Below are 22,183 nucleotides of genomic sequence, written 5' to 3' on the forward strand. Positions count from 1 at the left end.
GCAGGAGGCGGATTGGTGAGGGGGATTGGTGAGGAGGAGTCTGCAGGAGGGGGGTTGGTGAGGAGGAGTCTGCAGGAGGGGGGTTGGTGAGGAGGAGTCTGCAGGAGGGGGGTTGAGGAGGAGGAGTCTGCAGGAGAGGGGTTGAGGAGGAGGAGTCTGCAGGAGAGGGGTTGAGGAGGAGGAGTCTGCAGGAGGGAGGGTTGAGGAGGAGGAGTCTGCAGGAGGGGGGTTGAGGAGGAGGAGTCTGCGGGAGGGGGGTTGAGGAGGAGGAGTCTGCGGGAGGGGGGTTGAGAAGGAGTCTGCAGGAGGGGGGTTGGTGAGGAGGAGTCTGCAGGAGGGGGGTTGGTGAGGAGGAGTCTGCAGGAGGGGGGTTGGTGAGGAGGAGTCTGCAGGAGGGGGGTTGGTGAGGAGGAGTCTGCAGGAGGGGGGTTGGTGAGGAGGAGTCTGCAGGAGGGGGTTGAGGAGGAGGAGTCTGCAGGAGGGGGGTTGAGGAGGAGGAGTCTGCAGGAGGTGGGTTGAGCAGGAGGAGTCTGCAGGAGGTGGGTTGAGAAGGAGTGTGCAGGAGGGGGGTTGGTGAGGAGGAGTGTGCAGGAGGGGGGTTAGTGAGGAGGAGTGTGCAGGAGGCGGGTTAGTGAGGAGGAGTGTGCAGGAGGGGGGTTGGTGAGGAGGAGTGTGCAGGAGGGGGGTTGGTGAGAAGGAGTGTGCAGGAGGGGGGTTGGTGAGGAGGAGTGTGCAGGAGGGGGGTTGGTGAGGAGGAGTGTGCAGGAGGGGGGTTGGTGAGGAGGAGTGTGCAGGAGGGGGGTTGGTGAGGAGTCTGCAGGAGGGGGGTTGAGCAGGAGGAGTCTGCAGGAGGGGGGTTGAGCAGGAGGAGTCTGCAGGAGGGGGGTTGTGCAGGAGAGGGGTTGAGCAGGAGGAGTCTGCAGGAGGGGGGTTGAGAAGGAGTCTGCAGGAGGGGGGTTGGTGAGGAGGAGTGTGCAGGAGGGGGGTTGGTGAGGAGGAGTCTGCAGGAGGGGGGTTGGTGAGGAGGAGTGTGCAGGAGGGGGGTTGGTGAGGAGGAGTCTGCAGGAGGGGGGTTGGTGAGGAGGAGTGTGCAGGAGGGGGGTTGAGGAGGAGTAGTGAAGGAGAGAGCAGAGAAGGATGAGGTAGAGTCTTGGGGATCAAAGAGGAAAGAGGGGGAAGAAGTAGGAGTCTGGAGAATGGTGTAAGAGGAGGAATTATCTTGTGTGTGTGTGTGTGTGTGTGTGTGTGTGTGTGTGTGTAGGTGTGGGGGGGGGGGGTAGAGAATAAAGAGAGGGGAGCAGAGAGGTCTGTCAATAACTCACCCCCCTATCCCCATTCAGTACACCTGTGCACACAGTGATGTCGTCAGTATAATTTGCAGTGCCTGCTGGTTCTGTCTTACTAGGATACATTCAGTGTGACTGTAATGTGTAATTGACAAAAGCAATATTACCCACAATGCAGTGCAGCAGGTCTGTAGGATAAGACATGAGATTATACAGAGATTTAATTTAATTTTGTTTTCTTCTCTTCCAGGTCCAGTAAGACGATGAATCTGTGTTCAAAATGTTTCGCAGGTGAGTACCTGTGCCGTGTATGAGTGTACAGTGTGCAGTGTGTGTGTGTGTGTGTATATGTATGTATGTACAGTGTCCAGTGTGTGCGTATGTACAGTGTCCAGTGTGTGTGCAGTGTCCTCTGTGTGTTTGTCCACTATGTGTGTGCAGTGTGTATCCACTCCGTGAGTAGCTGTGTCCTGTGTGTGTGCGTGCACGCTCACAAGAGTATGGGCTGAAGGCAGCACTTACAGGAGTCTCTACAGTGATATACTGAGGAGTGTACAGGACTGTATACAGTGATATACTGAGGAGTGTACAGGACTGTATACAGTGATATACTGAGGAGTGTACAGGACTGTATACAGTGATATATGAGGAGTGTACAGGACTGTATACAGTGATATGAGGAGTGTACAGGACTGTATACAGTGATATATGAGGAGTGTACAAAACTGTATACAGTGATATGAGGAGTGTACAGGACTGTATACAGTGATATATATCTCTGTATACAGTCCTGTACACTCCTCATATATCACTGTATACAGTCCTGTACACTCCTCAGTATATCACTGTATACAGTCCTGTACACTCCTCAGTATATCACTGTATACAGTCCTGTACACTCCTCATATATCACTGTATACAGTCCTGTACACTCCTCAGTATATCTCTGTATACAGTCCTGTACACTCCTCATATATCACTATACAGTCCTGTACACTCCTCAGTATATCACTGTATATAGTCCTGTACACTCCTCAGTATATCACTGTATACAGTCCTGTACACTCCTCATATATCACTGTATACAGTCCTGTACACTCCTTATATATCTCTGTATACAGTCCTGTACACTCCTCAGTATATCACTGTATACAGTCCTGTACACTCATCATATATCACTGTATACAGTCCTGTACACTCCTCATATATCACTGTATACAGTCCTGTACACTCCTTATATATCTCTGTATACAGTCCTGTACACTCCTCAGTATATCACTGTATACAATCCTGTACACTCATCATATATCACTGTATACAGTCCTGTACACTCCTCATATATCTCTGTATACAGTCCTGTACACTCCTCAGTATGAGGAGTGTACAGGACTGTATACAGTGATATATGATGAGTGTACAGGACTGTATACAGAGATATATGATGAGTGTACAGGACTGTATACAGTGATATATGAGGAGTGTACAGGACTGTATACAGTGATATATGAGGAGTGTACAGGATTGTATACAGTGATATACTGAGGAGTGTACAGGACTGTATACAGTGATATACTGAGGAGTGTACAGGACTGTATACAGTGATATACTGAGGAGTCTACAGGACTGTATACAGTGATATACTGAGGAGTGTACAGGACTGTATACAGTGATATACTGAGGAGTGTACAGGACTGTATACAGTGATATGAGGAGTGTACAGGACTGTATACAGTGATATGAGGAGTGTACAGGACTGTATACAGTGATATGAGGAGTGTACAGGACTGTATACAGTGATATATGAGGAGTGTACAGGACTGTATACAGTGATATGAGGAGTGTACAGGACTGTATACAGTGATATATGAGGAGTGTACAAAACTGTATACAGTGATATGAGGAGTGTACAGGACTGTATACAGTGATATATATCTCTGTATACAGTCCTGTACACTCCTCATATATCACTGTATACAGTCCTGTACACTCCTCATATATCACTGTATACAGTCCTGTACACTCCTTATATATCTCTGTATACAGTCCTGTACACTCCTCAGTATATCACTGTATACAATCCTGTACACTCCTCATATATCTCTGTATACAGTCCTGTACACTCCTCAGTATGAGGAGTGTACAGTACTGTATACAGTGATATATGATGAGTGTACAGGACTGTATACAGAGATATATGATGAGTGTACAGGACTGTATACAGTGATATATGAGGAGTGTACAGGACTGTATACAGTGATATGAGGAGTGTACAGGATTGTATACAGTGATATACTGAGGAGTGTACAGGACTGTATGCAGTGATATACTGAGGAGTGTACAGGACTGTATACAGTGATATACTGAGGAGTGTACAGGACGGTATACAGTGATATACTGAGGAGTGTACAGGACTGTATACAGTGATATGAGGAGTGTACAGGACTGTATACAGTGATATCAGGAGTGTACAGGACTGTATACAGTGATATGAGGAGTGTACAGGACTGTATACAGTGATATGAGGAGTGTACAGGACTGTATACAGTGATATGAGGAGTGTACAGGACTGTATACAGTGATATATGAGGAGTGTACAAAACTGTATACAGTGATATGAGGAGTGTACAGGACTGTATACAGTGATATATATCTCTGTATACAGTCCTGTACACTCCTCATATATCACTGTATACAGTCCTGTACACGCCTCAGTATATCACTGTATACAGTCCTGTACACTCCTCAGTATATCACTGTATACAGTCCTGTACACTCCTCATATATCACTGTATACAGTCCTGTACACTCCTCAGTATATCTCTGTATACAGTCCTGTACACTCCTCATATATCACTGTATACAGTCCTGTACACTCCTCATATATCACTGTATACAGTCCTGTACACTCCTTATATATCTCTGTATACAGTCCTGTACACTCCTCAGTATATCACTGTATACAATCCTGTACACTCCTCATATATCACTGTATACAGTCCTGTACACTCCTCATATATCTCTGTATACAGTCCTGTACACTCCTCAGTATGAGGAGTGTACAGTACTGTATACAGTGATATATGATGAGTGTACAGGACTGTATACAGAGATATATGATGAGTGTACAGGACTGTATACAGTGATATATGAGGAGTGTACAGGACTGTATACAGTGATATGAGGAGTGTACAGGATTGTATACAGTGATATACTGAGGAGTGTACAGGACTGTATACAGTGATATACTGAGGAGTGTACAGGACTGTATACAGTGATATACTGAGGAGTGTACAGGACGGTATACAGTGATATACTGAGGAGTGTACAGGACTGTATACAGTGATATGAGGAGTGTACAGGACTGTATACAGTGATATGAGGAGTGTACAGGACTGTATACAGTGATATGAGGAGTGTACAGGACTGTATACAGTGATATGAGGAGTGTACAGGACTGTATACAGTGATATGAGGAGTGTACAGGACTGTATACAGTGATATGAGGAGTGTACAGGACTGTATACAGTGATATGAGGAGTGTACAGGACTGTATACAGTGATATATGAGGAGTGTACAAAACTGTATACAGTGATATGAGGAGTGTACAGGACTGTATACAGTGATATATATCTCTGTATACAGTCCTGTACACTCCTCATATATCACTGTATACAGTCCTGTACACGCCTCAGTATATCACTGTATACAGTCCTGTACACTCCTCAGTATATCACTGTATACAGTCCTGTACACTCCTCATATATCACTGTATACAGTCCTGTACACTCCTCAGTATATCTCTGTATACAGTCCTGTACACTCCTCATATATCACTGTATACAGTCCTGTACACTCCTTATATATCTCTGTATACAGTCCTGTACACTCCTCAGTATATCACCGTATACAATCCTGTACACTCCTCATATATCACTGTATACAGTCCTGTACACTCCTCATATATCTCTGTATACAGTCCTGTACACTCCTCAGTATGAGGAGTGTACAGTACTGTATACAGTGATATATGATGAGTGTACAGGACTGTATACAGAGATATATGAGGAGTGTACAGGATTGTATACAGTGATATACTGAGGAGTGTACAGGACTGTATACAGAGATATATAAGGAGTGTACAGGACTGTATACAGTGATATATGAGGAGTGTACAGGACTGTATACAGAGATATACTGAGGAGTGTACAGGACTGTATACAGTGATATATGAGGAGTGTACAGGACGGTATACAGTGATATACTGAGGAGTGTACAGGACTGTATACAGTGATATGAGGAGTGTACAGGACTGTATACAGTGATATGAGGAGTGTACAGGACTGTATACAGTGATATGAGGAGTGTACAGGACTGTATACAGTGATATGAGGAGTGTACAGGACTGTATACAGTGATATGAGGAGTGTACAGGACTGTATACAGTGATATGAGGAGTGTACAGGACTGTATACAGTGATATGAGGAGTGTACAGGACTGTATACAGAGATATACTGAGGAGTGTACAGAACTGTATACAGTTATATACTGAGGAGTGTTCAGGACTGTATACAGCGATATATGATGAGTGTACAGGACTGTATACAGCGATATACTGAGGAGTGTACAGGACTGTATACAGTGATATACTGAGGAGTGTACAGGACGGTATACAATGATATACTGAGGAGTGTACAGGACTCTATGTATACAGTGATATACTGTTGGGGGGGGGCAGTGATTGTAGAAATAAACCTCCGATGTTTTTCTGACCCCCTGTAAATCCTCGGTTACAGACTTGTGTTTAGGGTTAGTTAGTTCTATTGTGTCCGGCCGGCAGTATGTAGACATAAAGGAGAGGATTGTCTGCAGTGTACAGCAGCAGTCCCCCAGTGATTCCCTGTATTGACAGCAAGCACAGGTCTTGAAGATGTAGAGAGGTTGAAGCTTTATTTGTTTTGTGCGTCTCCTCCTCTTCCCCATACAGAAGGTGGCAGCGTCCGTTGTAGATGTCACCGAGCAGCATTGTTCTTCCTCTGGCTGACAGGCCGCCCAATTAAGCCGTGATTGTTATGGCTGTCACAATGTGTCAGGAGCTGATAGAGACGCGTGCAGCACAGAGATGTCAGCCTCCTGCTCAGAGACCTCCGCTCTGCACACAGCTTAATAGGACGACCGCCCACCGAGCACTCCCACTACATCCTCCTCACTGTGATACTCTAATAGACATCACACTCAGCATATCCTCACCTATCTAGCTACCCCCCCCCCCCCCATCTCACTATGTACACTGCCTGACGCTAGGCTAGAGTCACAAAGGTTCATGCACATCTTTTATTAGGTTACATTTTCTTATTAGCGGAATAGTGAGTACAGCTCTGGAGTATAATATGGTATGTAACGCATTATAAGTAATATATCTGCACAGTGACCCCAATCTGTATATAGTATGTTTCACTATACCCCATGTATATAATAAAGACAGTGATGATATAACAACGAGTGCAGCTCTGGAGTATAATACAGGATATAGTCAGGATCAGTACAGGATAAGTATTGTATGTACACAGTGACCCCACCAGCAGAATAGTGAGTGCAGCTCTGCAGTATAATACAGGATGTAACTCAGGATCAGTAATGTATGTACATGGTGACTCCACTAGCAGAATAGTGAGTGCTGCTCTGGAGTATAATATAGGATGTAACTCAGGATCAGTACAGGATAAGTAATGTATGTACACAGTGACCCCACCAGCAGAATAGTGAGTGCAGCTCTGGAGTATAATACAGGATGCAACTCAGGATCAGTAATGTAATTTTATGTACACAGTGACCCCACCAGCAGAATAGTGAGTGCAGCTCTGGAGTATAATACAGGATGCAACTCAGGATCAGTAATGTAATTTTATGTACACAGTGACCCCACCAGCAGAATAGTGAGTGCAGCTCTGGAGTATAATACAGGATGTTACTCAGGATCAGTAATGTAATGTATGTACACAGTGACTCCACCATCAGAATAGTGAGTGCAGCTCTGGAGTATAATATAGGATGTAACTCAGGATCAGTACAGGATCAGTAATGCAATGTATGTACACAGTGACCCCACCAGCAGAATAGTGAGTGCAGCTCTGGAGTATAATACGGGATGTAACTCAGGATCAGTACAGGATAAATAATGTAATGTATGTACACAGTGACCCCACCAGCAGAATAGTGAGTGCAGCTCTGGAGTATAATACAGGATGTAACTCAGGATCAGTAATGTATGTACACAGTGACCCCACCAGCAGAATAGTGAGTGCAGCTTTGGATTATAATACAGGATTTAACTCAGGATCAGTACAGGATAAGTAACGTAATGTATGTACACAGTGACCTCACCAGCAGAATAGTGAGTGCAGCTCTGGAGTATAATACAGGATGTAACTCAGGATCAGTACAGGATAAGTAATGTAATGTATGTACACAGTGACCTCACCAGCAGAATAGTGAGTGCAGCTCTGCAGTATAATATGGGATGTAACTCAGGATCAGTACAGGATAAGTAATGTAATGTATGTACACAGTGACCCCACCAGCAGAATAGTGAGTGCAGCTCTGGAGTATAATACGGGATGTAACTCAGGATCAGTACAGGATAAATAATGTAATGTATGTACACAGTGACACAACCAGCAGAATAGTGAGTGCAGCTCTGAAGCTTTTACAGTGTTCTACTTGGCAGTCTTGCAGCACAGTCTGGTAATTACGTAGATTCATTCAGTGTCGGCTGCTGGTGCTAAATTTCCACTTAATTCTCAGACGACGCTGAATGTTAATCACTGATATCTGAGAAGTTTATTTGTTTAGTTTTATCCGGAAATGAGATTCCTTCTAATGTTGTCCCCTGCTGGAAGAGAGTACACACTGTGATTGGCTGCAGTGCATTGTGGAGGATGTAGTGTTTCCATTTCACAATGCTCAGTGTGTTTTTTTTTATTGTTTTTTTTTAACAACTTTGATCATTCCAGCATCACATGATACGAGTTTGTAGGTTTTTCTGCCATTGAAGTGCTAATAAAATCCAAATGGCACCCAGCAGAATTACAAATGCAGCTCTTGGTGTGACTGGGGTGGAGGAATTGTGAATATAGCGCTCCATGTGATTGTAGCTCAGAGTATATTCACACCCAGCACACTTGTTGCAGAGTTTTCTGCCATTGTCTCTAGGGTCTGAGTGAGCTCAGTCAGAAGCAAGAGTTAAAGAATTGAAGAATCCCCAAAAAAATGTGTGTGCGGCTGTGCAGCTCTGGGGGTGAGTGGAGTATAGGAATAGTGAATGCAGCTCTAGGGTTGAATGGAGTATAATAATAGTGAATGGAGCTCCAGTGGTGAGTGAAGTATAGGACTAGTGTATGCAGCTCCAGGGGTGAGTGGAGTATAGGAATAGTGTATGCAGCTCTGGGGGGGGGGGGGGGTATAAGAATAGTGAATGCAGCTCTAGGGTTGAATGGAGTATAATAATAGTGAATGGAGCTTCAGTGGTGCATGGGGTATAGGACTGGTGTATGCAGCTCCAGGGGTGAGTGGAGTGTAAGAATAGTGAATGCAGCTCTAGAGGTGATTGGAGTGTAGTAATAGTGAATGCAGCTCTAGAGGTGATTGGAGTGTAGGAATAGTGAATGCAGCTCTAGGGGTGATTGGAGTGTAGTAATAGTGAATGCAGCTCTAGGGGTGAGTGGAGTGTAGGAATAGTGAATGCAGCTCTAGGGGTGATTGGTGTGTAGTAATAGTGAATGCAGCTCTAGAGGTGATTGGAGTGTAGGAATAGTGAATGCAGCTCTAGGGGTGATTGGAGTGTAGTAATAGTGAATGCAGCTCCAGGGGTGAGTGGAGTGTAGGAATAGTGAATGCAGCTCTAGGGGTGATTGGAGTGTAGTAATAGTGAATGCAGCTCCAGGGGTGAGTGGAGTGTAGGAATAGTGAATGCAGCTCTAGGGGTGATTGGAGTGTAGGAATAGTGAAAGCAGCTCTAGAGGTGATTGGAGTGTAGGATTATTGGATGCTGTTGTATAGGTGAGTGGGGTGTAGGCATACTGATTGCAGCTCTAGGAGTGAGTAGTATATAGGTATAGTGAGTGCAGCTCTGGAGGTTTATAAGACTTGCTGAGGCTCAGTGGATCTGTGTATTATGCAGCTGGGATATTCTCTGTGTATTAGAGGTGACTCTTGTGTTGGCTTCTGTTCACACTCTGTTGGGATGTGATTGCAGTGTTCTCCTTCCTGTTGCTTCTCCCCTCAGTTGTGCCCGGTTGTATGTTGGAGGTTGTGTCTCTTCCGCTTTATTTCTTGGCTCTGGCGGTCCTGACCTTTACTTTGCGCCTTTGGTGTTATTAGTGGATTGGTTTTGTGTTTGCTGGAGGCCGGAGCTGCGCTCAGGTAGCTCCAGGTTTCCTTTCCCTGCGGGCAGCACTCTATATTACAATCTAATTCCGTGTCCGTGTCGCGCACGCCTGAGCCCTTAATTTGTAGATTTCAATGCAGTTTGTTTGGTGGTGTTTTTTTCCCCCGTAATCCACGCTGAATGTAATGAGCTGTGTGCTTCGGGGACATGGCTTTGCTTCGCCAATTAGAACAAGTGGTTACTGAGAGAGTGTGTTTTAAATAAAACATGGCATCTGTGAGTGCCACCGCCGGCCCCTGGAGACCCGCCGAATCAGCCACTGTAACCCTTCCCACCCCGCACCACTCATCTCAACAGGGGGCAAGCTGCACCAGTCATGGAAATAATACAGATTGCCAGCCGCATCTACACAGATGTATAGTGTCCTGTACACCCGCCACATAGCGGCTAAGATGGGGTTATTTCTGTAGTAGTATATTATGTTCTTGTACATAGGGGGCAGTATTATAGTAGTTATATTCCTGTATATAGGGGCTGTATTATAGTAGTTATATTCTTGAATATAGTTGTATATAAACGTTATATTCTTGTTCATAGGGGGCAGCATTATAATATATTTTTGTATATAGGAGCAGTGTTATAGTAGTTATATTCTTGTACACAGGGAGCAGTATTATAGTAGTTATATTCTTGTATATAGAAGCAGTATTATAGTAGTTATATTCTTGTATATAGGAGCAGTATTATAGTAGTTATATTCTTGTATATAGGAGCAGTATTATAGTAGTTATATTCCTGTATATAGGAGCAGTATTATAGTAGTTAAATTCCTGTATATAGTAGTAGTATTATAGTAGTTATATTTCTGTATATAGGAGCAGTATTATAGCAGTTATATTCTTGTACATAGGGGGCAGTATTATAGTAGTTATATTCTTGTATATTGGGGCAGTATTAGGCTATGTTCACACCATGTAAAAGTATGGCCATTGTTGCCATCGGCAACAATGGCCGTACTTTGTACGGATGAACAATGCCTATTGTTCATTGGGATCCCGGACGGAGCATATACACATCGTATGCACTCCGGCCGGGATCCTGCACGGGGCAGCAAATAACTGACATATCAGTTTTCTGCGGCCTCAATTCAATGAATTGCGGCCGTAGGAAACCCTGTCAGTTCACACAACGCATCAGCGCACTCCCGCATCAGAACTCCCCATAGCACACAGAGAAGCGAGCGTCCGGAAGCCGCTCGCTTCTCTGTGTGCTATGGGGAGTTCTGATGCGGGCGTGCGCTGATGCGCCTGCATCAGAACCCTTCGGCCGAAATATCATCTGGCCGGTACTGAAGTACCGGCCGGGATGATCCAGACAGAGACCGGCGGGGTCACTGAACGGCCGGTCTCTATAGGTAGTGGGAACATAGCCTTATAGTAGTTATATTCTTGTATATAGGAGCAGTATTATAGTAGTTATATTCTTGTATATAGGAGCAGTATTATAGTAGTTATAGTGAATAAAATGAGAAAACAGAAGCGGGCACTCACCGGTGGTATGCGTCTTCAGATCGGTTTATTGAGGAATCACTTCAACATGCAGGGAGGGAGGTGTGTGGAGCAAATACGTCTTACGAGAAGACGTGTTTGCTCCACACACCTTCCTCCCTGCATGTTGAAGTGATTCCTCAATAAACCGATCTGAAGACGCATACCACCGGTGAGTGCCCGCTTCTGTTTTTTCATCCTCTTCACTATATGTTGTCTGCCATTAAGCGGAGCACCGCCAGGTTTTACTGTCTCATTGGGATTTAGCTGCCTCTGTATAGTCCTTGCTCCAGGTGTCGGAGATTATCTGGGTGGTGCCGTCCACCTTTTCCCCCGTAGATTATAGTAGTTATATTCTTGTATATAGGGAGCAGTATTATAGTAGTTGTATTCTTGTACAGTATATAGGAGCAGTATTATAGTAGTTATATTCTTGTATATTGGAGCAGTATTATAGTAGTTTTATTCTTGTATATTGGAGCAGTATTATAGTAGTTATATTCTTGTATATTGGAGCAGTATTATAGTAGTTATATACTTGTATATAGGAGCAGTATTATAGTAGTTTTATTCTTCTACATAGGGGGTGTTATTATAAGTGTTTTTCTCTGTTTTAATTCGTGTTAGATCTGAGGTCAGAGCAGTTGTTGGTTCCCTTCCCCCACTCCTTAAGACGTTTTATACAAAATACATTATTGAGGGAGGATAATAAGCAGAAGAGAAATCTTTGCTTATGTGACATGATGGATGGGGCCTAGTATCTCTATGTTGCGGTAGTTTTTTCTGTAATTCCTCCATCCTAGGACTCATCTGACATATTCGTATGTGACTTGTAGTGAACATTCCTGGTCGGCTATGTGGGGGATGTCCTTGGCTCCTCATAGGTTTATACGTGTCATCCTCGGTGACCACATTCACCCTATCTCCCTATCAGTATTTGCTCTGCGACTCTTTGTCCGTTCTCCCTGGACGCCGTCCGCCGCTCAGTATCATCAATATCCCGGTCTTCATTGTTTTTATGAATAACACAGGATGAGATTTAAATATTCCATGAATAGTAAGTAAGGTTTTGTGTCCTAGTAATAGAGCTCAGCCTCGTCCCGGGGGTCTGCGTTCTCATAGATTGGGAACAGCAGCCACCTGTGCACCATGGCACGATCCCACCGATCGCATGGTGTGGGGGGGATCCTCCTCACATCTTTTGCTCTTCTCTAATATAGAAGGCAATGCAGCCGTCTACCAGCCATTGCTTCCCTGTGGTCATAAATAGAATTCCAGTCCTACAGTGAAGACTGACACGATGCACCAGCTAAGAGAATAGAGAAAGATGCCTGATCATGCTGTCACGTTAGTCCTGGGTTTCCCCTTTATCTGGGCTGTTTATCCTGAGCTGTCTGGTTCATGCACAGCACCAAAACTGTAGTGAACATTTGGACATTTGTTTGTGCGACGGTTGTTCTACAAAGAACACGAGAAGTGACGGCGAACGCCCGGTAATGTGAACGTCCATTTTTGGAGCCTTGTCGTGTTCTCCCCGCGCTGTGTCGTCCTCCCAGAGCTCCTCGTAATGTTTATCGCCCGCAGACAAGATTGATAAGACGACTTCGGGCTCCTCTTTTTTCATCTCGCCGCTCGTCACCATGACTGATGACTGCAGGTGAAGACATTAAGTCGCGCTCTTAGGCCTCGCTCCCAGACGCAATTTTAATACAATCGATTTTTCATGAGAATCGGATTTTCTGTTACTTTACAACTTTGCTGACTCTTGAAGTAAACCTGGAAATGGTCCAGCAGTGATCACCGAGGAGCGTGCGAGTGCCGTGATGTCACTGGCCATGACCGCGCACATGTGGACGGTGAAACATCTCGTCCTACCGTCATGTCATCTGCCATAGGCTTCATCTCTGTAAAGTGTATGGGTTATCACACTGCAGAGTCCAGAGGCTTTAGCTTTGGCTGTCCAGGCATGATGGGAGTTGTAGTTTTGCCACAGCTGGAGAGCCAAGGTTCCCTACCCCTGGTATAGTCTTTAATATGTCTATACACTGCGCCAATTTTTATCCTATGGGGGAGATTTATCAAACATGGTGTAAAGTGAAACTGGCTCAGTTGCCCCTAGCAACCAATCAGATTCCACCTTTTATTTTCCAATGAGTCTGTGAGGAATGAAAGGTGGAATCTGATTGGTTGCTAGGGGCAACTGAGCCAGTTTCACTTTACACCATGTTTGATAAATCTCCCCCTATGTGTTTATATGAAAGCAGTCGTATATAGAACTGACACCTTGTAATATATTTATTAGAGGACAATGCCATCTACTCTCCTCTCCAGGATTTAAAGGGAATTCACATTGACAGATCTGCTTCAAATTTTTCATGTCTTACATTTCTCCAGATTGCACCATTTACACAGAAAATCTCTAAAATACGTGCAGGTTGTTTGGCCGATATATTTTAAGTCACATGTGATTTTACCCCAATCCTCCTCGGTCACCAAAAAAATGCGGATGGTGTAAAACAGTCAACCTGGAGGGAGGGGGATGCAGCTGCAGTTTTTCACCTTTTCTGTATATTTTAAACTGATGACTATTCTCTTTTTTATTTTTTTTAAATAGGATAAACCATCAATACTAATCATTGGGGGTCCGGCCCCTGTGTTTTTATGAACCTGCAGCCTTTTCATTTCCAGGCCCATTTCTGTACATTGGGAGGGGGCAAGGGGTCGTGCGGGGTCTTGCATTGATTTGGAGGACGATAGATAGATAGATAGATAATCAAAATAGTGAAGCAGCACTACTATAGTACTTGTTCAGTGGCAGCAGATTGCTCCAACCACGAGCTTGCATACATATCCAAGTCTGCAGCACTCTAATTGGTGTGGGGGAAAAAAACTTTCTCTTTTATTCCATCAAAAACACAGTTTAACAGAACAAATTGTAGGTACAGCAAACGAGATGTGACGTTTCGATAGCCTCACCCCATCTTTTTCAAGCATGAAATCGAAACATCGCATCTCGTTTGCCGCACCTACAATTTGTTCTGTTTTTTTTTTTTTTTTTTAATGGAATAAAAAGTTTTTTTCACGCACCAATTGAAGTGCTGCAGACTTTTTTTGGATAGATGGATAGAGAGATATACATATATAGAGAGAGCGATAGATAGGAGATAGATAGATAAATAGAGAGAGAGAGCGATGGATATATAGGAGATAGATAGGAGATAGATGGATAGATAGGAGATAGATGGATAGATAGGAGATAGATGGATAGATAGGAGATAGATGGATAGATAGGAGATAGATGGATAGATAGGAGATAGATGGATAGATAGGAGATAGATGGATAGATAGGAGATAGATGGATAGATAGGAGATAGATGGATAGATAGATAGGAGATGGATAGATAGGAAATAGATAGGAGATAGATGGATAGATAGATCGATCTGTGCCTGGTAGGAAATTAAAAGGCCACAGTGCTCAAGGGACCCTGGGTGAGGCACCTGTGCTGGGGGTCAGACTCTCAATGTAGTTAGGGATAGGTCAGCTATATAGCGGCTTCTGGTCGTCACATCTGACTCTCATAGCAGCACCTTCCAGCAGTGATGACCTTAGGCTATATAGTTGCTGGGCGGATATAGTTGCTGGGCTGGCTTCGGACCCTCTCTATCCATTTTTATGCTTCCCCAGCCTGATTAGCATCATCCCCCTCCGTCTGCCGTCACACGTCCTGTTAGCGGTAATATACGCCGGTATTGCGAATGAATTTGTCAAAAGCTCTATGGTTTCTTGATCTATGGGATAGCGTTAATTCTGCAGCGGTGATATTAAGCCATTCATCATCTCCCTTCAAATTAAGGCTGACATGCCATCACCACGTGCGTCTCCTGTTCGGATCCAGCGCCCCCCTTTTCCGATATATATTAATATTACTTTCTAGGATAAGCAAGGTTTGGTTGGCAGAAATGTATGTGTGTGTGTGGGGGGGGCAGTGTCGTCATAGTCGAGGACGGGCGCCACTCAAGGACAGTTGGGCATGTTTTTTTCCCGTTTTGAAGGAAGCATTTTAAGGGTTCGTCTTTTTATGAAAACTTTGCCATTTAGTCTACTGGGGATCGAGCTGGAGAATTTTAGCAATATAGAAATCTTACCTTGGTTCTGTGCTATGAACAATGTATGAACCATCCTATAGGAGTGAGTACAGGGGTCTCAGAGCCAACTGGGGGGGGCACATCTTGGAGGAGTCGGGCTGTACATTTATTGGTCTTTCGGAGGAGATAACATTTCAGTAGTTTATATTACGAGTTGTGTCCTTTTAGTGCCCCCTAATGTCCACAGGCAGCAGTGCAGGGAATTATCGTGTCAGCTTTTACAGAAGTTTCCTGAAAATGTCGCACAACATGTAATAAACACGACATGTCTTACTCCTCATATATACATCGGGCACTAAAAAATAGATTATATATACAGATATTCTGCTGGAGGGAAAAATCCCTGCCTTATAATGTGACACAGCATCCAAATAGAAAAGTTAATGCCTGTTTTAAGTTTAAAGCGACTCCTCCCCACTCTCTTCATCATTAGGAATGCTCCAGGCAGATTGCCTCCTATTCCCTACCTGTGTCAGCCCGGCACATGGGCTGGATCGTTAGGCCACCTGTGCAATGTTCAGCATGGAAAAAATGTTCCAGTAGCATTCCTAATGATGAAGAGGGTGGGGAGGAGGGACGGAGGGGTGGTGCAAAGTTAGGGCACAGATACTCCCCTTGGGCACGGGGCTGCAAGTTTAAAAGTTGTTTTTTAGGACAATAACTGCATCACCTGCCGAACGGACCCCAGGACAGATCTTAGATTAAAAGCAGCTATCTGAAAGTACAAGTAGTTTGGGGGGGGTCAGATTGTGGGTACAGAGACGCTTTAATTCATATTTTTGCTGTTAGTAAAAGGAATAATTGGCATTTTTATCTAGAAACCGATGAGAAGCATCAGCTCAGTGCAGGGTGTCAGCCTTAGATTCATTTGTATCCAGTTCAAGGAATCATCTGTAACTCATTGGCCCAGATTCATCAGTCTGTCAGACTCCCAAATGTGCCTTATTTTTGTCTGGGAGAGATGAAAACCAATCACAACTCGGCTTTCATTTTTCAAAATGTGCTGTGATTGGTTGCTGTCTGTCATTGTAGAAAAGTAAGAGGTCAGACAAGAGATCTGTGCAGACACATTGTCCGCAGCTGATATATATATATATACCTTATGGATTTACCCCCCTTCTACTCACCATGTCGAGCACATTTACTCATCTGTCCAAATGAGGAAACAACAGAGACCTGAGTAATGGGGGAAGGAGACAGTGGAGATCAAGAGGAGCAGGGGGAGTAGACACCGTAGACTGGAGGAGCTAGTGGGGGGAGAATACAGCAGAGAACCAAGGAGTGAGAAGAGGAAACATCAGGAACCGGAGGAACTATGGGAGGAGACAGCGGAGAGCCGAGGAGTAGGGAGAGGAAACACCAGAGACCCAATGAGCAGGAGGAGGAGACAGCAGAGACTGGAGGAGTGGGGAAGAAGGGAACACCAGAGAGCTGAGAAGCAGGGGGAGGAGACAGTAACGGGTGGGAACACGAGACCAGAGGAGAAGGGAGAGGAGACAGCGGAGACCTGGGAAGCGGCGGGAGGAAGAAACACCAGAGTAGAAAGGGTTGGGAGCACCAGAGACCTGAGAAGCTGGAAAAGGAAACACCAGAGATCCAAGAATTGGGAAGAGGAGACACCAGAGACCTGAAAATTTCCGTTGGGGCGGGGGGGGGGGGGGAGACCCAAGGGTAATGGACATTAGAGAGATTTGTGCAGGTGATATATTTACAGAGGATGTAAATGTAACAAACCCTCAGCTTGGAGAACTGATGGGTCCCTGGGTTCTCAGTTTTTACCTATGTTTCACGAGCAGCAAGTAGATACCTTCAGTCTGAGGATATGAGACACGGGTGGGGGGGTATCAATGCTTACACCATAAACTTGCATAAAAGAGTCTAAAACTTTTGTGCATTTTTTTTTTTTTTTTTTTTTAAATGTTCAATGGAAAATGTTCAAGTCATAAAGCTTCATGCTCCCATGATGATGACCTCTGTTCCCCCATCACCTTACTTAAGGCCATGATTTGATGCAGACCTGATGTGGAGAGATGATGGGATTGCGGCCATTTTCTGTCCATAGAGCCACATCCTTACATCCAGAATATGTATTGCCGGGAGGGACGGATTCTTCTCTTTCACGCTGGTTCCCTCCCCTTAGCGTCTGACTGTGAAATGGAGTGACACCGGCCATCTGCTATATGTTGTGCCAAACCCACTAATGGCTCAGAAAAAAAGTGAGAAATCGCACATTCTGCTTCCTCACATCTAAGTAGCTGCAGTGTTTGTGTGAAGCCGCTTCCCGGCCGCTGTAATTAATTATAGGAAAATTAGAGAAAGTGTAATAATTACATTGCACATCAGCGGCTCAGGGTCCTACAGTATGGAATTCACTTGTCTAATGTTCCCGGCACCATAAACAGAGCAGCGAGCGTGCCGCCTCCTCAGCCATCTTCACAGGTTGTCACTGAACATAAATAGTAGTAAATGCCTATTGTATCTAAATTTATCCATCAGTCCAGATGACTGTGTCCTGCACATTCACTTTTCTGTTAAACCGAGAAAACAACAGATCTCATGGGGAAGTAAGAACTAGAAACCCCAGGAGGGATGAATGAGGGAACACCAGAAACCTTCAGAGAATTGGACAAGCAATACTAAAGGTTCTAGGCACACGAACGGAAACACCTGAGATCTGAGGAGCAGGGAGAGAAACTGGAGAGACTAGGAGGGTAGAAATACCGGAATCCTGAGGAGCAAGGGGTGAAAACACCAAAGACCTGAGAATCAGGGGGAGAAAACATTGGAGGCTCAAGGAGGGCGGAAATACTGGAATCCTGAAGAGCAAGGGGTGGAAACACCAGAGACCTGAGGAGCAAAGAGGGTGGAAACAATGGAATCCTGAGAAGCAAGGGGCAGAAACAATGAAATCCTGAGAAGCAAGGAGCTGAAACACTGGAGACCTGAGGAGCAGGGGGTGGAAATCCAAGAGACCTACAAAAAATTGAGGGGGAAAAAACACCATAATCCCGAGGAGCAGGGGGTAGAATCCTGAGGAGCAGTGGGCAGAAACACAACTGGAGACCTGAGGTGCATAGGGCAGAAACACTAGAGACCTGAGGAGCAGGGGGTGGAAACACTAGAGACCCGAGGAGCAGGGGGCGGAAACACTGGTGACCCGAGGAGCAGGGGACGGAAACACTGGCGACCTGAGGAGCAAGGAGCGGAAACACTGGCGACCTGAGGAGCAAGGAGCGGAAACACTGGCGACCTGAGGAGCAAGGAGCGGAAACACTGGCGACCTGAGGAGCAGAGGACGGAAACACTGGCGACCTGAGGAGCAGAGGATGGAAACACTGGCGACCTGAGGAGCAGGGGGCGGAAACACTGGCGACCTGAGGAGTAGGGGGCGGAAACACTGGCGACCTGAGGAGCAAGGAGCGGAAACACTGGCGACCTGAGGAGCAGAGGACGGAAACACTGGCGACCTGAGGAGCAGAGGATGGAAACACTGGCGACCTGAGGAGCAGGGGGCGGAAACACTGGCGACCTGAGGAGCAGGGGGCGGAAACACTGGCGACCTGTGGGTGGGAGAAAATGCCAGAGACCTGAGGAGTGGGGAGGAGGAAACACCAGAGACTCAAGGAGTTGGGGGTGGGGGGGGAATGCCAGAGACCTGAAGAGTGTGTGTGTGTGTGTGATGGTGGTGGCGCCAGAGACCCGGGGATTGCGGGGAAGGGAATGTCAGGGTATAGGCAGTGGTGTAGCCGAACTGAGGCATGATGTCTTGTTCACAGCCTCATAATACACACCTCGGCTGCTGCAGAACCTCACGATACAGCATACAGCTGTAGTGCACATTATACAGTGGTAACATTTTAGTGTTTGTCTCTACATCTGCTGAGCTCTTGGCCTCCTCTCTTGGTCTTTTCCTCCCGGTTATTGGATTTCTCACCTTCTATTGCGCCGCGCTCTCGTAGCTGAAATGTTGGTCTGACTGGTAATGGCCGCAAAATCAATTCCTGAATATCTCCAGCATAAAACCTGTGATAGGCTTTAGCCCACAGTTCCCCGAACACATGAATAAACTTCCTAGAAGTACACGCCGCTTATCCAAACCGGAAAGTAGCAGAATGAAGTCCAAGCCGCAAGGAGAACGTAAGGGAAGATATAGAAAATCTATCGGCGTCATACGTAAGGGAAGATATAGATGTAGTGAATTTGCCAGAAATGTGATGTAATATCCCGGCTTACGTGACCTGTGTGCCATTTATAAAGCATCCTAGACACTTGTTTCCCTTGTCTGATGATGATTCTGGTGTAAAGTAATGTCATAAGTCATGTAAACTTGGACTAGACAGTTTAAGGGGGAGATTTATCCAACATGGTGTAAAGTGAAACTGGCTCAGTTGCCCCTAGCAACCAATCAGATTCCACCTTTCATTCCTCACAGACTCTTTGGAAAGTGAAAGGTGGAATCTGGTTGCTAGGGGCAACTGAGCCAGTTTCACTTTACACCATGTTTGATAAATCCCCCCTTTGTGTCCGAGGTTTTGATTGCTCAGGGTTGGGGTGTTCAGGCCCACACCAGTCTGTAAAACGAGGAGAGAAGAGCGTTCACTCCCCCCACTGTGGCCACACTGCGAGAGAAGGACATTGATAAAAAGTCTATGGTCCGTCCCCTGTGAGACGCACAGGGCGGGTGGAGAGGTGCTCAGCCATTCAAGGAATCCAGAACTTTTTACATGATGTTATATGTTGGAGAGGAAAGAAAATATAAAATCCTATAATGGAAAGATTTGCACCTTTTCTGTGTTTTTTGGACCCAGTCATTTAGTGGGATAAGTCACGAGTGTACGGAATGTAATCCACTTTATTTCTCCCCAAACTGCCTGATATCAGTTGTTTGAACACATCCCATAATAACTCCGAACACTAGTCCGCTCTGAGGATAAAATAACTGAGAATATCCAGCTCTCTGTGGCCATCTAGTGGGCAAACTGGGCTGTACAGCTAAGCCAGATGTGAAGTTCATTTATTTGTAAGTGAACTCTCTGATGTGCGACTTACATTACACAGATTATCTGAGAAATCGGGCTCGTATTGCTCCGCGTAATAAAGACAACCATCAGCCAAGGAATAAGCGAGCAACCATTTGCTTGTCGCCTGATCACTGTCTTTCAATATGTTCAAAAATAGCCACACATCTCTCTGTGTCTCTCTGTTTAATAGCTAATACACAACTAAGAGCTGATTAAAGAGGTACTCCAGCATCGGTATATAGTAAATTATAAAGCTGTTATAGCCTGTCAGTGATTGGCTGAGCTCACAGTGGCCATACCTAGAGAGACAGCAGAATGACACCAGGGGAGCATAGAGAGGTAAGCATAGTATCTTTCTTATTTTCTCTATAACAATTCCGGAGTGCTCCTTTAAAGCAAAGGCTGCATGAACATCGCTAAAGATGTCCGTGCAGCCCTGCCTGCATGATTATCTAGCTGTGTAATAGGCTTGTTAAGCAAGTGCCGATCGAATAGATTGACACTTACTTACTCTGTGGATCAAGCCGTGTAATCGAGCCCGTGTTGTCTGGGTTTGTGCACCCTGCAGGGTACAGATAATGTAGTAGATGGGACCTGCTGTCCTATGTAACACCACATAACACTCTGGGTACGAATCATGTTGTAGATGGGACATGCAGTCCTATGTAACACCACAGATATCACACAGTGCAAACTGTCTGAGTACAGATAATGTAGTAGATGTCACCTGCAGTCCTATGTAACACCACAGATGAAAAAAGTGATATCTCTGAGTACAGATAATGTAATAGATATGACCTGCAGTCCTATGTAACACCATAGATAACACACAGTGATAAGTACAGATAATGTAATAGATGTAGTGGTGTAACAGCAGAATAGTGAGTGCAGCTCCTGAGTCCTGATATAACGGTATGAGATAGATATAGTCAATAATGTACAATATATGAGGATAATATTGAGAGAGATCAGGACAGGAAGAAATATACGCATCGCCCGCACTAATACAGGATATTGTCAGCCTTCCCCTTTAAGAGGACACCTTCCCAGCAGTAGCTCTTTCGCTGTGGAGGATGCAGATGACATGTTTTCTACTCCGAGAAATAATAATGATGGCTTCAATTTCTGTACAAGTTACAATGCGCCCGATCGCTTCTGCTGCAATTTCTCTGTAACGAGAAGTCACAACATGCGGCGCGGTTTGTTCTCTAGAAGGTTTGATGCATTTGTGACAGTCGGAAAGATGTGGGAATTCCAGAGACTGAGAGTTCATGCACTGACTGTGTCTGCGCTCAGCGTACCGCGCTGCTGGTTTGGGTATGGTTAAAATTAAATGAAGTAGTACCTGTGGGTGCGTCATCCAGCGCCATTTATAGCATCCCAGACATTGTTACATCACGAGTATCTCCATATGGGGGCAAGGAAGTCACAATAGTTTTGAAACTTTAAATCCAGACCTAAGGGTCCTATTACACGGAGCGATTTTTAACGATTAACCATAAACTATCGCTAACGATTTATCGTTAACCTGAAATCGTTCCCCATATTACACAGAACGATGGTCGTTAGTTACTAAGATCGTTATTGCAATTGTTACTATGATCGTTTATTCCTTCTGATCCCAGCAAAACAATGAACAATGTGCAATTAGGATGCGTTTACACAGACAGATTTATCTGACAGATTTTTAAAGCCAAAGCCAGGAATGGATTTGAAAAGAGGATAGATCCCAGTCTTTCCTTTATGACCTGATCCCTGTTTATAGTCTGTTCCTGGTTTTGGCTTCAAAGATCTGTCA

General features: G+C 45.0%; 1 protein-coding gene across 1 annotated transcript in view; it reads left to right on the plus strand.

The window, feature by feature from the left end:
- ZFAND3 (zinc finger AN1-type containing 3) overlaps positions 1-22,183 on the plus strand; it is a 98,106-nt gene that overhangs the window by 42,283 nt on the left and 33,640 nt on the right. The window contains exon 2 of the mRNA XM_069954289.1: positions 1,537-1,577. Within this exon, the coding sequence (XP_069810390.1) occupies positions 1,537-1,577 (41 nt within the window). The remainder of the gene's footprint in view (positions 1-1,536; positions 1,578-22,183) is intronic.

Source organism: Dendropsophus ebraccatus, chromosome 15 (assembly GCF_027789765.1).
Source record: "Dendropsophus ebraccatus isolate aDenEbr1 chromosome 15, aDenEbr1.pat, whole genome shotgun sequence".
In the NCBI taxonomy this organism is placed as follows: Eukaryota; Metazoa; Chordata; class Amphibia; order Anura; family Hylidae; genus Dendropsophus; species Dendropsophus ebraccatus.